We start from the raw sequence: 16,403 nt of genomic DNA, 5'->3' as shown, positions 1-16,403 counted from the left end.
AGGCTCTTTTCTTCAAAGATTGCTAGCAATTAATATATAGTTACTTTAGTTTACAAAAGCAACCCCATTCCAAACCAAAACCAACCCTCAAAAAGTAAAAATTAAAAATTTATAAACATAGTTAAAACTCACTTAAAAACGATATACTAACCAGAGTTATAAGAAATTGAGTACTGGCTTTTATTTTACAATTTACAAACTGTCTAGGAACCCCCAGGAAGTTGTTAGAAGCTACTTGTGATGAGCATAGGATTCATTTACCTACAGAGAGCGTCACTGAAGAATTTTTGAAATAGGATTAAATTATATAATTCAGTGATAACTGCAAAGAATACCGACGCTATACATTCTACAACTAGAATTGAAACATGAATTCCAGGCATTTAAGAAAAAAAAATATTTCCTCCCTATTCATCGCAGTTATCATCATCCTAAAAGTGGATTATGAAAAAGATGTCAGGAATGTGAAGAATTACTACGCATGACTGCCTGGTCCTCACGGAAATATGTGAGCCACATCTAAAGTAAATGACCATGCCACTGAGCTTTATACCGCATTGAAACAATACTGTTCTTACTGAAACAGACCTTAAAAACAAATCTGGCACCCACATTTCTTTAGGTAAGAAGCAGATGTAACCCTATGAAATGTCTTTTTGCACCTACTTCTGCGTTTTGTTGATATTGCTCACACTCGACAGGAACCGCCTCCTCTATGGAGATTATGGCAAAATTGTAATATTCTCTGATTCAGAGTTACACTTAGACAAATTTTAAACGTTAGATAAAGCAGTTCTCCTTTTTGTAATGCAGTTTGTTATTTTAGTCATCTCTTCCTCTAGAGAAACCATGGAAAGTATGAGGATGACTCAAGTTCACCAGAAGGCAACAAAAGAAAATTCATAATAGTGACAGGAAAAGCAGAAGAAAATATTTTGAAGAGAATCTTGCACTGTACTAACAAAGAGCAAATGAAGAAAAATAGCACAGTCATACCACTAATCATTAATTAAAATTAATTAATTAATAAAAACATTTCTCCATCAACAAAATTTGAGGTAGCTGACAACTTTCCTGTTAAAGCCTACAGAAACCACAGCATCGACTGAACATCAGTAAAGCGCAGCTCCGCAAGGCTTTTGCAACGAAGGCAAGGTTGCCAAACTTTTCAAGAAACCAAGAACAGACAACAGCTTATCCCGGGTCACTTCAAAAGCCTTTACCAGAAGCAGGGGTTACACGGCATTTCGGAATTCCACAGCAGCGGCTGATCAGTGGTGTGAAACCCCATCCACATCCAAGGGGTTTTGGCATGAGATGGAGACAACTCTCCTTTGCTCCTTAAGGGAGGAAGTCACAGGTCTCTGCTTTCCAGTTTTGACAACGCAACAAGAGGGGGGCCATTGTTTAATTGAAAACTGATACTTTATTATCCACAGAATATATTCTTCAGCCATGGATTTCTTTGCTATCATACATATTACAGATTCAAAGTCATAACAAAAATAGCAAACACTTTTATTCATGAAGTAGTTACAACTGACCAGATGAAACCTCCTCTTAAGTAGTATCCAGAGCTACAAGACTAAGAAAAACTTGCACGTAAGGTTAAGAAGAAATTTCACGTCACTCTCTCCAATAATTATTCCCTAAACCATTTGTTGAAGTTACCCCCAAAGCAGCTAATAGCAGGCATTTTCAGAGGCAGGATGATGGAAAAGAGGGATTCCTGGCTGCATTTAGGACAGCAACGCCCCCTTCTCCTGCATATTCTACAGGGGAAAAAAAAAATACACAATACATTTGACTATTTGGTGAGATCTTTTGCTGGACAAGTCAGCATTGACCCTTCTAGACTTTTTTTATTTATTGTTGTTGTTTAGGAAGGTAGGATTTAATGATTTTGCTCCAGGAATCAGCTTTGCACCTCATTTGTCTCAGAGAGATGTGTTATACTTTATTAACTATTGCTGTTTGGGATCAGTTTTACTGTAAAATAAAACTGGATGAAACAGAAGTTCAGCAGGTAACCACGAGCAGAAAACATTTCTCAGAACATCAGTGAGTAAATGGCTGTTATAAGATGGGGGAGGGGGAAGGGAGAGGGAAGAAAAAATCACATGTATTTACAAATGCTGAATGCTTATCTGAAAGACAGTTCATTTAACTGAACCACTCCTGAAATTAAAATCTGCAAATGCTTCAGGCTATTCATGGGAGCGTTAAAGAGAAACACCCCTTTGTCCAAACAAACCAGTGCAAGACAGGCATTAATTTGACTCACCAAGATGACAGACTTGCACGTTGTATAACTTAAACATACATGATGGGGAGTATATGGAAGGAAAAACTGTACACAGAATGTGTTAGGCATATGAGAACGATGAAGATGAAAGCACACGAACACTCCTCCAGTGGCAGAACCACAGATGGGGAGGCAGGACGGGGCAGGGCAAGGAGGCAGAACAAGGCAGAACCACTGGAGGGATCATGCCTGCCTGTATCGAAGGCTGAAAGTCCAGTTCCAGATACTGATTTTTGGGAAATACTTCAAGTGACAAGAAAAAAACCAAACCCCAAACCTTCAAGAAGCAGTCTTGCAGTGACTTTCCATGGGGAATGAGCCAGCCAGTCCTGCTACAACACCTACCCACCTGGGCTGTACAGCAGGGAAAGCTGCTGTTTATTAAAAGAAACTAAGGCAATATTCAGTGACCAAGGCCATCAACACGTGCAGCCAAAAAGCCTCATGAACTAAAGATACTTTAATTTTATTTTCTTTCTTTCCTCTGTCATTACCTTGCATCTTGTCAAAGTTCAAAATATGCCATAAACTCTTGAAGGTGGCACTTGTATCTGCTGGTGCATCTGTGCAGTGAAGTGCATAATGGGAAACCTATCGTTTGGGGTGCTATCATATTACAAATACAAAATTGGAAAATTTAATCAAATACATTTTGATTACTGTAGTTTAATTAGTCATAACTAGTAATAATTAGTAAATGTGCTAATTGGATTTTTTTGGAGGGGTTAAATCACAATCTTTGTTAGGTGGCTGTCATCACCATAAGGCTTATGCGCTTTGGAATTTAATGAATTTCATGTATTTATTCTCATAACCTCTTGTCGTGCAAGTACCATATACTATGATACACATGGCAGTGTTAGCTGGAACACAGATTATCAAAGGTATACGGATGGCTAATTTCTACTGATTTTAACGCGAGCTTCAGTGAAAACAGCAATTGCAGGGGTCTCCTGCACAGCTGATGGAAGCGCTTAGCCCGTCCTCTACCTGCAAAGTGTAACTGCAGCTGAGGAGTGGAGAAAAGCAACTGATCTGAAGGAGGAAAAGATGAGCAGCCCACAGATTAGGAGAATGTCCTAGGACCAATCCTCTTTAGCTTCTTTTGTGGCTGTGGGAAATATCTTTGGAAGAAAAAAGAGAAAAAGTGTTGGAAGCTAAACCTGTTAAATTATCATATTAAAAAAAAAAAAAAGAAGGAAATCCCTTACATTTGACAGCAGTGAGGCAGAAGAGGAAGAAAAGGTGGTGATACCAGGCTTCTTACTACAAAGTTATGAAAATAACACTTGGTCAGCAAAGCCCCATCTACCACAAGAGAGCTGGGATGGACATGCAAACATACTTCCACAAAAGAGCTGTGGCAGGGTAAAGGAGGTGAATTTATGTTGCTGTTTGGGAGGTTTTGTTTTCTTTTACATAATTTTTAAAATTTCCATCCAGATATTGGTCAGGAAGGACCTACATTTTCCTCACAATGCAGCAGTAACTAGGAAGAAGAGATGTCACCTAAGATCAGACAGCAAATGTGGTGACTCCACAGGTCTACATTTTTCTATAGCTTATCTTCAGAGTCTGTTTACAACAGTTTTTCCAGTTTAAAAATTAAGTATATCTCTCTCACACTAAAGAACAGTGTGTCAGCAGATACAGTTTAAAGTGAAGGCCTTAATTGGTATTTGTAAAAATAAGAAGGTTTTTGAATCAACTGTAGGTATTACAATTCCACCTTCAAGTCTAATCCAAGAGCAGGAGCGCTAGTGTTGCGTAACGACAAAAATAAACACAATGAGAGACCTACTGTTACTTAAATGTGGACAAGTTGGACCAGCTGTGTAACAGTCAATGCTTCTACAGTAATAAATGTTGACAGCAAAAATAAAAAGAATGCATTACTGAGACATCATCAAATAAGCCCTGTCATTACATGGAAACTCCACCCTGTATAAGCTTGTCAAAAAGTGTTACTGTAATCCTTTGAGAAGCCTCCTCCTCGGGCGATGGAGAAAAAATGTTTAGGATCGGCCCAGAACAGGTGTGTTGGGCTGTAATGCCAGGATTTAATCACGTATCTCTTCACATTAATCTCACAAAGGAACTAACTTGGATCTATTGAGGCCCATCATGCCACGCTGGGATGATTATTTAACTATGCAATTGAAGCAAGCTAGCTAACAGGGCGTTTAAAAGTGGACATTCCAGGGTGTACGATATTTTACAATTATTATTTGTTTTCTTAAGACTAGCACCAGGCATTGACACTTAAGAGGAACTGACACTACGCGCTTTTTTCAGTCAGGCCCCCCCCCAAAAATCTCAGTTCACACCTCAATCCACGGTGGCAGGGGCCGGTTGTCCCTCCTCTGAGATACCGTCTTTTGCTTACAGGACAGACTCCGTAGACTCCTTGTTTCCTCTTTGCAAAGATGCCCAACCCTGCTGCCTGAGCAGTAGTTGAGGCATCAACATTTGTAGTGCGGGCCAGAGGAGCAAACATTGCTAGACAAGTATGTCCATCAGATGTATGAAATCATTAGTGTAGCCTCGGAGTAATTCTGCACACAGAGCCTGAGGCTGGACTTCAGAGCCTAGACCTGGCTGCATGACCAGGGTGCCGTGCCTGTAGCCTGGCCAACTGGCCTTGCCGCTGTTGGTGCCACCAAACCCATCGTTTAATTATCCACTGGCCACTTCTCATCAGAAGTGCCACGTGAGCACGACGTCAGTACACTGCTGATTGTAATTTATTATCTGTGGCTTGTTACTATGGCAATTTAAGTAACAAATGCATAAAACCAGACAGCACAACAGCCAGACCACGTATCTAGAATGGCACATCAACAGTGCAGCCCAAAAGGGGCAGGAGATTTCCAAAATGTCATCTGGTCAACACAGCTGACAGGCAGCAAGCAGAAGGCCCAGTGGTTCATGATCGATCCAGAAGCCTTGGAGGGGCAGGGGAAAGAACAGGACAGCAGACCGATCTCCCTTTAAGAAAGTTTGGGAGAGAAAATAGGTGCCTAAATTACAGACCACTGTACCTCAGGACAGGTACGCTGGATTACTATGAGTACACATACGCATCGCAACGTTTTTAAGGTATTTCTTCAGAGAGTATGTAAGAAAAAGCTTAATGAAACACACAATTCTAAAAATTAAATAAAATTGATGGTTAAATGGTGGTATTTTAGCGCTTGACATTCTAGAAATATGCCCCAAATTTGCCTGATTAAACTTTATGAGGTTATACCAGTAAATTTTACTAATACATGGATACAAAAGCACAGGATTTTGCTGGCTGGACTATTACCACCAGCTAACGAAGTGACTCACTTCTCTCAGGTGAGATAAGTTGGTGATGTTGTTCTGAGCATCCTGCCTACACCATCAGTCGATGACCAGTGACAGGGAGCTGACAGTAAAGCGACACCCTAAGCTGGCTGTAGCTGCTCAGGCAAGCACCTGTACCATTAGCTAGCAGTGGTAACAGTCATCCTGCACCGAAATAACCATCAGAGGGCACTGCAAAACATGCTGTCTAAACAGAATTATGCAACAGCTATGTTGGAAGCTTTCATGTGCATGCAAGTTAAAAATGCAAAGTGGAGAAGTTCAGCTGCATAAACTAACAGCATGAAAGCATTAACGAGTCATTTACAAGTGTTTCCAGCTCTATTTCTCTCTCTCACACACTTCTGTTTACAGCAAAGCTATACAGATGACTTATCTTTTTAAGACAACAGAATTTTCTGCCTTTTTTTTTTTTTTGTCTTGTGGTTTTATGATGACTTATTGTTGCTATTAAGAAAACAGTAACAGAAACCGGATTCTGTATCCTGTTTGCTATTGTAATATTTGGGAAGAAATTGCACCAACAGCAGTAAGATACGAAAAAAGAAAAGGTGTTGATATATGAACACTTGAAGTTGTCAAGTACCAGACTGACAAGAAAGCTACATGCTACGTAGCAAACCACAAAAAGGCAGCATTTTTTTTTCAGACTAAAGCCCTCTATTGAGTACAGACTGCTTGTCAAATACTCCTCTCTGGAAGAGTAATTGCATAAAGTGAAGTTATTTTTTTTGTTTTTAAACTTCCTGCTTCAAATGCAAAAGTGTCCAAGATCACCTTTTTGGTGTGCTTGTATCAAGTGGAGCCAAGGTGTAGAGTAAATACCTTATTTCTGTATAGAACCCATAGTGTCTGGAAATCTGCCCCCAAAGTTTAAGAAATTTTCCATTAGTTTTCTGAATGCCAAAGTGTGTTAGAAAGAACTTCTGTGGGGAAGAAATGTCACCAGTGCTCTCAGTGACAGAAAAACAAAAGGAAATGCGAGAAAGGTCTACAGAAGACTTGGACACACATAGATTTTAGAGGAATGTATAAAAATTATGTTTCCATTCTCCCTATACAGGTAGAGCACTTGGAGTAAAAAGTCAGGAGACATCTGTATGACTATCATGGGGACACACGTTACTGGACTGTCACTGTTCTCAGCCACCCAGTGAAGGACTGGCAGGAGCTTGGGATGCAGGAGGCAGTTCCCGGTTCTGCAGTCATGGCCTCAAGGCTACTGCGTCTTCTCTTTCTTTAAGCTTTGTTTCCCTTACACCCAGATGTTTCTCAGTTGCAAACCCACTTGGTTTTATCCTCTTGGGGCAGGTCTATCACTATCTTACCTGCCCCCACCTTCTTCTCTCCTAAATATTGATATCCCCTGCTCTGGAAAATTGTTCTGGTCTCTTGTTGCTCTCTCTGTTCCAATCCCATCACTCCTAGTTCCTTTTCCTGCCTCTTATTTCCTCTTCTCTGTCTGCCTTTATATGTCTGTCTTTCCTTCTGTTTTCTTCCTTTCTATCAGCTTCTACAGTTTTCAGTTCTGAACCTTTCTTGGAACTCATCTGTGATGTGAATTTTACCTTCTTATTAAAGCATTAAAAAAAACCATACCCAACATATTCCTGTTAAAATGCAATTAAAAAATGCAACTATATTGTGCCTTGGATTTTTGTTTTCTACCTATGACTTGGAGCTGGTCATTGAGAAAAAAAAGCTGATTGTTGTTTCCTTGTATGGGCATATTAAGCTCTATAATACCACCGTAAATGTAAACAACTACGCATGACTAATATTAAGAAAAAGGAAACAAACTGAAAATGACAAGACCAATAGGAAGAGGGTTGTGTTTTTTTGAGAGGCCCAAAAAATACACAAACAAGACTTTAACATTTTTGATTTCTGATGATGGAAGACACACTAAAACACATCAATACCCAGCTCATTGGCTAAAGAAACCTCTGGTTAATTTTGCATCCCCAGTGATCTGCGGAAGCCAGTAGGTATCTGCAGTAACTTTCAGTGCTCACCTCATCCTTTATGTCCTCCTGCTGCTGGGCACTGAAGATCTCCATTGCAGCCATCAGCCTCATCATTAGCTCATCCACTGTTGTGTTACCTAGCAACAAAGGAAGAGAGCTGTACTTCATATCATTAAAGTTATTAAACAAAAAAAGAAAAAAAGAAGTCATTTTAGAATTAATCCATAAGAAATAGCCAGACCAAAAAAAAAAAAAAAAGAGGAAAAAAAAAAAAAAAGAGTAGAAAATGCAAGTATCTGAGAAGAATGCTTTTACTTTGCCTTTTTGTTGAAAATGCTTTTACAAAGAAATGTTGATCACAGGCTAAGATTTTAAGTGGTTCAAATCTGAACAATTGCTTTTGTGTTTGCATAGAATAACTTTTTTTTTTTTTTTTAATCGCTCATGTTGAAGGAAAGTAATGTATCTGGGGTTCCCTGACATGAAACTGATATTACAGTTTTAGAATGTCCAGGTTTAATCAGGGAGACTGATGCAATTGCTCAGTCAGGTAACAAATGGTAGGATGTTGGCAGCACCATCTAAGTGCATTGGTTTAAGTAAAAAACAATACAGTGATCTAATGCATTTGCGCACATGCAATTTTATTCAGATATAACTAGTGGTAAAATTTCAAATATTATAATTTATTCTCTTCAGGGTATTTACTTCTGATAAAACTTGTAGAGCTGATAATAGCAGAAAAGTCCTCTGTGGATATATCAAGAAATACAGCACACGTATAGGAAAACAGATACTTCCTCACATTTTTCTACCAGCGTGCCTCCAGCTTTCAGTAAGACTGAATTATTAGTTTAATTTCCTGCCAAGATGCACTCAGTCTTTGGTTTAGCTTTCTAAACTGAAGACTAGACTACCCATTAGAGTCACTTGTCACAGTAGTTAAAAGGTCTTAGGCCATGAGAAATGGTCAAAACCCATAAACAATATCTGCCAGCCTAAACAGCCTTTGGACCCTAGTAGAACAATATCAACAAGAGCTAGATTTATACTGGCGATGCTGATCAATATTTTAAAAGGAGTAAACTAACCAGAAGCCACAGTACCACTAAAGAACACAAAACTGTCCCCATAGTTTTCAACCCCAGCAAAAAATAAAAATCAAAAGCGAACTCAGTCTGCATTTCAATAAACGTCACTAGGACTTAAGTTTCTATATGGTTGTATCTCTTCTGTAAACATGCCTTCTCACCCAGCCCTGAAAGGCCCTCATTGTTCCCATTTCTAGCATTTGCTACCTTGGCAGAAAATGTTATCCCGCATGCTACAACACGCATGGCTTCAGAGACTACCATTCATTTGAGGGCATATTGTTAGAAGATGCCAGTGTCCCAGTTCATGGGAAAATAACAAGCACAGCTGTAAGGCTGCAAGAGATGATTGCTTTAGTTTAGTTCAAAAGACTGCAGAAAACTGACAAATAATTAAAACTTAATGAATCTAATGAAATAATTTGGACTATTTTAGAATATAAAGCTGCATTGCATTATAACTTTGAGTCACTAAGTTGCTAAAGCAGTTAAGTAATTTAAGCCCATAAACACCACTGACTTCAGCGCGATAACACAGGTGCTGTACTAAGCTGCAGAGTTATAAACCCAAGATATTTATAAGATTACTTGTATGAAATAAGTTTTATAAGTGACAGAAGTACCACGAATTAGTGTTATGCTGTACCTTGCTCGAAGGAGACAAAAATCCATGCAAAATTAACAACTTTGTCTATAGGAAGAAGCACTCCAGATCCCTCAAGAAAATGATGAATCCCATATTAATCCCATGCAGAAAGGAACAGTAATGCTGTCTGCAAAAGGCAGTATTTCCTGAGGCTGAATTTCCTCAGGAAAATAAGATTAGAATAAACATCGCTAGATACAAGCCATAAATAAATGAGGACACAGTGTCATGAAGGCAAACTTGTGGAGAAAGCAGAAGAAATGAGAGGCAGCCATTCTTTGATGTATTTTAATTTGAAGAGTTACTGAGAACAGCAGACAAGGGGCATCACTCCACATCTAAGTCATCTTGGCTGTCAGCGAAATCAGGAATGGTTATGCCAGAAAGAACTCCTCATTGTAAGCCAGAAAGCTTCATTTATGTGAGATTATATTAGTGACTTAAATTCTGAGCCGGTTTGGGATCTCAACACTGCAGGCAGGTCTGAAAAAGCAACTCTTGTTCAAGTATTAATGCACTACATGCAGCAGGAGTCCACATATTAACAAGGAGCTACATGCAAAGAGCCAAATGGATTCTGGCACTACACAAAAAGTGCAGCCAAAATCTTTTGGAAATCAGGGATATATCTGAATATAAATTTGGAAAACAAAGTGTACCTCCTTATTTAGGAAATTTGGCTTCTACTTTAAAAAAAAATGAAAAACAAACTATGATTCTACTACAGTCATGGCAACTTCAATCTCTAATACCACATTAATTAATACATTTATGAATAGCGCTATTTATACTGTGGCAACTGAAAGTGTCTTTTGTGCAATAAATTCACATTCTGAACATCTTAAAAAAGAAATGGCTAGTGAAGATGCCTTCTAACCGTTTCAATACTCGTGCAAGAAATACTTCTAATATAATACGAGAACTGTACCTTGTATTACATTCAACACTTCGTTAGATGATCGTTTTCCCATAATAATAAGGAAAAGTGGAAACTGGTCTGTCTTCTGAGTTCGAATTGTTTGGGCTACAACACTCCCGAAGTGTCTAGTGCACATTGTCAGAAACCTATGTGGGGGGGAAAGAAAAAGTTAACATTGTAGACATGTTTTTGAAGTTAGTTCTTATAAATAATTATGTTAAATTCAGCAGTTTACCTGAGTGTTATCTACTGTTTAACATCGAGGCTTCTGCATTCAATTATCTTTATCCCTTTTTATGATTAAATTATGAGAATATTTACAAACATGATAGATCCCAGATTATCTAAATTAAAACAATTAATAACTGGTTGAGACAGTGATTCATTTGATGTTGAATTCCATTTCCTGCTACACTATTCTGCAGGCATTAATTCAAAACTAACCCTCCCTAAATAATCATGCTATATCAATCGTTAGAAACTTCTAAAGAGAAACTAAGTAAGGCCATAATCTAGTAATACAACAAAGTATAAAAATAGTGTAATTTCATACAAAAGCATAACTTCGTAATGAAAGATCAAGAAATTGTTTTCATCAGTCATAGAATTAAAATGTGGTACTTCAGAATTGTATTTTCTTTTGTACTAGTGACCTGCCAGTGACATACTTAGCAGTATGGTCTAAAAAACAATAATTCTAAGCTTTTGGCCAAAAAAAGCTCTTGGATATTAGCATACAGAAGTCTAGCATTAGTATTCTTAACACGATCTTGAATAAATGAAAAAACTGATAAAGCTTTTCTCTTCCATTAGAGGACTGTTTGAAATTAGCATTTCTTTCAAGAGAAAAGGGTAGCTTATGATATGTTTTCAGATCTGATGGTAAAAAGTAAATGTCATAATAATAATGAATTATGAAAGACCAAATGCAAATATAGAATGCTTTAATAAGATCCAATTTAATAAAGTCTGTAAAAATAATGGACTTTTAATAACACGGGTCACAAAAGGCAAAACAGTGGAAATTCTGAGGACTAGCCACTGGTACAGGCTTATTAATTCTTAATTACGTTCATGAAAGGCAACTTAAATCATGTGTTTTCTTATGCCTTATGATAATATTTTAGGTAACAACTACTCTGAAATGTATGCTCTAACTGAAGAGCAAAGTCCTGTTGTCACATGCATTAGAAGCCAAATCTATTTGAAAAGACAAACTGCATTAAAATGTCAAGCGCTCCAAGTAATTTCTTCCCAAAGATACCAAAAAGATTCAAAATTGCCATTTTTAAAAAAATCAATATATATTGTATCTAATAAAATTGCTAAAAATTGATTAGCTTGATGAGTACAACATTGGGCTTGTTAGAGGCATCTGGAGTACAAAAAACCTTCAGAGACAATTTGTAGTGTAACTATGGCCATCGCTGGGTGGAAGGCAATGAGCAAGGGTAGCTAGCGAGTATTTCAAAGACACAAACATTACTACTGGCAAATACCTTTCCTTGCCTCCTTGATTCTCTGTCTTTTGCAATTCAGAATGATCATACACAAAGGCAATGTAAAAAGTACCAAATAGAGACTGCTATATTGGAAATAGGTACATAGAGGCATACCATTTAGTAAAGATAAAATAAAACATCGATAAAGTCTGGACATAAAAACTCTTAAGCTAAATAATGTTTTTTGATGTTTGCTTTGCAAGGTGGGAATACCTAAGTGAAATCTTGGCCTCACAGAAGTCAGCTGTGATCTTCTATGGCAAAATGACTTACGTGAGTTCAAGGTTTCACTCCTGGAAGTAATACAGTGGACAAGTGAACTGAATTCCTGAAACCTGTGTATTAAAAGTGTTTAACAGTCTTCAACACACCACAGAAGAAAAGTACTCAAATGGCAAGGGAAACAAAATGTTTAACTGAAGGTGAAAAAGTGCTGTTGAGAATAATGCTAGAAGGAACAAAACTGAAGACACTATTCCAATATTAATTGTACCAGTCTTAGGTTTTTGGGTTTTTTTTTTTAAATCAATTCTGTATTTAGTTAACCCATAATTCAGTCTCAAAACACACTTTTATAGTGATAGGTTTTGTATGCAGAGAATTCTAAATGAAATAGGTATTTCAGTATATTAAAAAATTTCCCAAATAACTTTTTTCCAGGAGATGAGTTTTTATATGTGTAACTTCTGGCTAACTAAATAGAACCTAACAGGTTAAGATACCTCAAGGCAGTCTGTAATCAAGGCTGGGAACAGGTTTTGGCTCCCTGGCTTCAGAAGATGGCATGTCGGGCCAGGCTGTTGTAAGGGTACACGTACTTTCCTGGCTGAGCAACAGCAGAGCAGATGCCAGATGCTAACAGCTCCCGCCACAGTGGCATGGTTTTCTTTCTTGGAGCCCCTTTGTACAGCTACCGGTGCACCCACCCTGCTCTTTTCGAATCACCTCCCCTCTTCTGCTGCTGTCACAACCTGCTCAGCTTGCAGGGGCAGCAGCCAGCTCGCTCACGTAGCAGTTGCAGGAGCAGCTTGTGCCAATTCTGACCTGACTGCCACAGACTTTCCACTGCTGCCATCAGGCAGCCTTTGTCTTTGCTGGGGGAGGCACGTGAAACTTCTCCCCAGCACTTCCAACTCTGAATAATGAATGTCCAGATTACAAATCTGTCTAGTGCACTAAAGGGCAAGTTCTCCTCCACACAGACCAAATGCTGCTCTCAAACCTATGGATAAAATGTATTAAAATAAATATAAAAACTTGCATAGGATTTCAGCATGGGCAGCTGCGAGGAGGATGATGGGGGATGAATGGCCAGTTGGTGGTTACCAATGGTTACCAATGTACATCTTCAGAGCAGAGCAAATACACACAAGAAACTCCTCTCACCAATGTGATCCACCAAAACAGATCCTGCCCTTTGGAACCATGTAAAGCTCCACTTGTCTGTTGAACTAAAATGTAGTAAAGACAACAAAAATGCGAAGGTAGGGAAACGATGCAACACCGAACAAAGACAGCAGTGGCGATCACCAACACCTGCACTGTGTAACGCCTGTTCACTAGCGATTAGTCACTCACACGTGCTCTTCACCAGGTCAGTGGTAAGTGCTCAGCAATCACTTGTAACGTGTCTCTTCTTTCCATTTTACTAGACGGGTAGGAACTGCATTTTCATTCATGATCCCTGTTTGGTTTTTTTCATGCCTTTTAATAGATTTTGCAACTACTTAACTAATTTCGCATTTTTTCCCCCCTTTTATGCCTTTACTGATTCTGTATTTGCAGACCTCTTTAATTTCTTCCACATTCATATTCAGGGAAAAAAAATTAAATAAATCTCCTCTGTGCTATTTACTGTCAGAAGTGAGTAGGACCAACACAACTTGGTGCAATAACCAGTATCTTACTGTGTACACCACTAACAAGGGATTTTCTTACTTTCATCTAAACAGAATTGTGCCAGATCTTTCAGTGGCATCTCCAGAGCTGCCAAGGGAACTGCCTGTGGAGTGCATCAAAGAGCCAGATGTCCCTCTGGGGAGAACTGTTTTCCACAACATGCTGGATTACTGTGATCTCCAACCAGAAGTGGAAATAGAGGAATGGTGCCAGAAAAGGAGGGAAAATGGCACTCTACTAGTCCTTTTCTTTTTAGATTACAAAAATATTCAAGGAGGGGGAAGTATGAGAAAGGCAAAAAAGCATTTTATGAAGGAAAAATCCATCAAAAATATTTTGAAAGTTACAAGAATGAAGTTCATCAAAAAAAGTAACAGTTTTGGCAGACAGCATCATTTCCTTCTTTCATGACTCGCTAGCAATGAAACCAGCTGCTATTAAAACTACAGAATAAACACAGACACTGACCATGGCTTAACCCCGCCCCCCCCAAATTACAAACTTATCTTAATTTTTTTAATGTAGAAAGAATAGTTATTAATTCTTAGACATAATTCACTCTCTACTTAAAAGAAACACACAGGAAAAATTATTCTGGTGAAATGAAGATGTTAATTTGGGGGGGTTGCTGGTCAGTGCACAGCAGTTATCCCTCCACGTGCACTCGTGAAGAGTTATCATGTTTGTAGCACATTAGTCTTCCAGAGAAGAATGTTATCATGCTCTACCAGCTGATATGTGACACATTATATTAAAATACAGTTCTGGCATAACTTTTGTAATTTTACCACAAAATGCATTTTATTTAACATTATTTTAAAATAAGCTTAAAAATCTACTAAAAAAAGTTTAAAATATTACCGAGTCTCAGAACCAAAGGGAATACTTATTACAACTTAAGCCTGTGGTCTACCACGCTCCTGATCTTAAATATGCTATGGAGAACTTTGTAAATGCTGGGGTTTAGCAATAATATATTTTTGTGAGAACGTGCAGCTTTTTATTTTTAAACAACAAAACTGGCCTCCTCTGGCCAAAGTGCTGATCATCAAAAGTGTTGATCTCTTAGCTCAATAGGTTTTCATCTCTGGAAAGCTGTTATCTGTATGATACCTATTTACACCACACCCCCAAATTAATCTATCTCTCAAGACATAATGAATAAAATAAAAACATCAAGCAGTCATGGCATAGTATAGTTGCAGAATGAGCAACTAAACCGAAAATCCCAATTGTAGCTCTTTTTCATTAATCAAACCTGCAGGAGGAAACTAATGCAAAGCAAACTGCATAATGGTACATTGCAGCGTACTCCTGGAATGTGCAAAGAGGGACACCTGATGCTACATTTTGCATGGGTTTTGTATGTTCAAACCAAAACTAAAAGCTCTCTTTTGCTTTTGGTTTTCTTAAACTTTCCCCAGCACCTTAAGGTTAATTAATAATAAATAATTGTATTAGCAAATCTGTCTAGTGCACTAAAGGGCAAGTTCTCTTCCATACAGACCAAATGCTGCTCTCAAACCTATGGATAAAATGTATTAAAATAAACACAAAAACTTGCATAGGATTTCAGATCAAATTTTCCTTATTTTCCATACCAATTAAGTAACAGATCTGGTTACTTGTTACACTGCTACTTATATAAATATTCCTGTAGTTACTTTTAATTTTCACATGCTGGTAGAAAAGCTTTGGAAAAAGTTCTAAAATGAGGCCCTTTGGCACATGGTACCCCCTACACTTCTTGCAAAGGACTTTTTAACAGAACAGCTGCACTGGAGACGTTTTTTGCTCTATCATCTCAGCCTGAAGTCCTGCTTAAAAAGTAGCAGCAGGACAAAAATCTGATAACTTCTTCTAAAAGCCTGTTCCCTTTCAGTTTAAACTGGTGTTCAGTCCACAATGGGGATGATTTTGAGCCAAAACTGTGATTTATTTATGGCCAGGTACTTCCCAAGGCCAACCTTACTTTAAGAAACTTTAAAACTTCAGAAATGGGTATGAAAAAAGCATAACTTCTTTCCTGAGCACAAAGAAAACAATGATTAATATTAAATATGCAAGATTTCTCATTATTTTTAATAATTATTATATACTGTGCAAAGTCAACACAGGACTCATTAAAATGTTAATGTAAAAATAACATTTTTGTATAAGGTATTTACATTTTTATAAAAAGTAAAAGCTGATGTCATGAAATGGTACCTTGAAATATGCTTGGTATCCATCACCTCCATAATAACGAGTTATTGTCTTACCCACATTAGTAGGGTCATAACCGTTGACTCTAACATGCGGGGGAGATGAGCAACAGATACAAGGCATGGTTTAAGGATATATAAAGCAGCCTGAACCAAATGATGTGGAGATCCTCTTTAGTATCCATATGCTAAATATCCAGGTATTCAAACATAAAAAGCATGATTTTATCTGCTTTTTCTTTATGCAAGAGTAAAGCCTAGATAAGTGGGTTATCTATCTCTTCATAAAATGTGGCAGATCTAATTTCATCCTGCAAGGTTAAAACAGATTAGGCAAATACTTTATAACCCTGTTTAGTCTAAACCACATCCCTCTAGAAACTCATTAATCCATCCTTTCAGATACCACTGCACAGTGGATAAAATAATTAATAAAATTATAAATAAAATATACCTGAACCCCTCGCTAAAACACTGTACTGGAAGTGGAAAACACAAGATGTGCTTGCATATCAGTGG

At 37.9% G+C, this 16,403-nt stretch overlaps 1 protein-coding gene across 1 annotated transcript in view; it reads right to left on the bottom strand.

The window, feature by feature from the left end:
* The window catches only part of FAF1 (Fas associated factor 1), a 171,571-nt gene that overhangs the window by 23,555 nt on the left and 131,613 nt on the right, over window positions 1–16,403 (bottom strand). Inside the window, exons 14-15 of the mRNA XM_037404855.1 lie at window positions 10,289–10,425; window positions 7,672–7,760 (exon numbers count right to left, since the gene is read on the bottom strand). Coding sequence (XP_037260752.1) covers window positions 7,672–7,760; window positions 10,289–10,425 — 226 coding nt within the window. The remainder of the gene's footprint in view (window positions 1–7,671; window positions 7,761–10,288; window positions 10,426–16,403) is intronic.

Source organism: Falco rusticolus, chromosome 11 (assembly GCF_015220075.1).
Source record: "Falco rusticolus isolate bFalRus1 chromosome 11, bFalRus1.pri, whole genome shotgun sequence".
Lineage (NCBI taxonomy): Eukaryota > Metazoa > Chordata > Aves > Falconiformes > Falconidae > Falco > Falco rusticolus.
The sequence above is the reverse complement of the archived record's forward strand: the minus strand, read 5'-3'. Positions and strand labels throughout refer to the sequence as shown.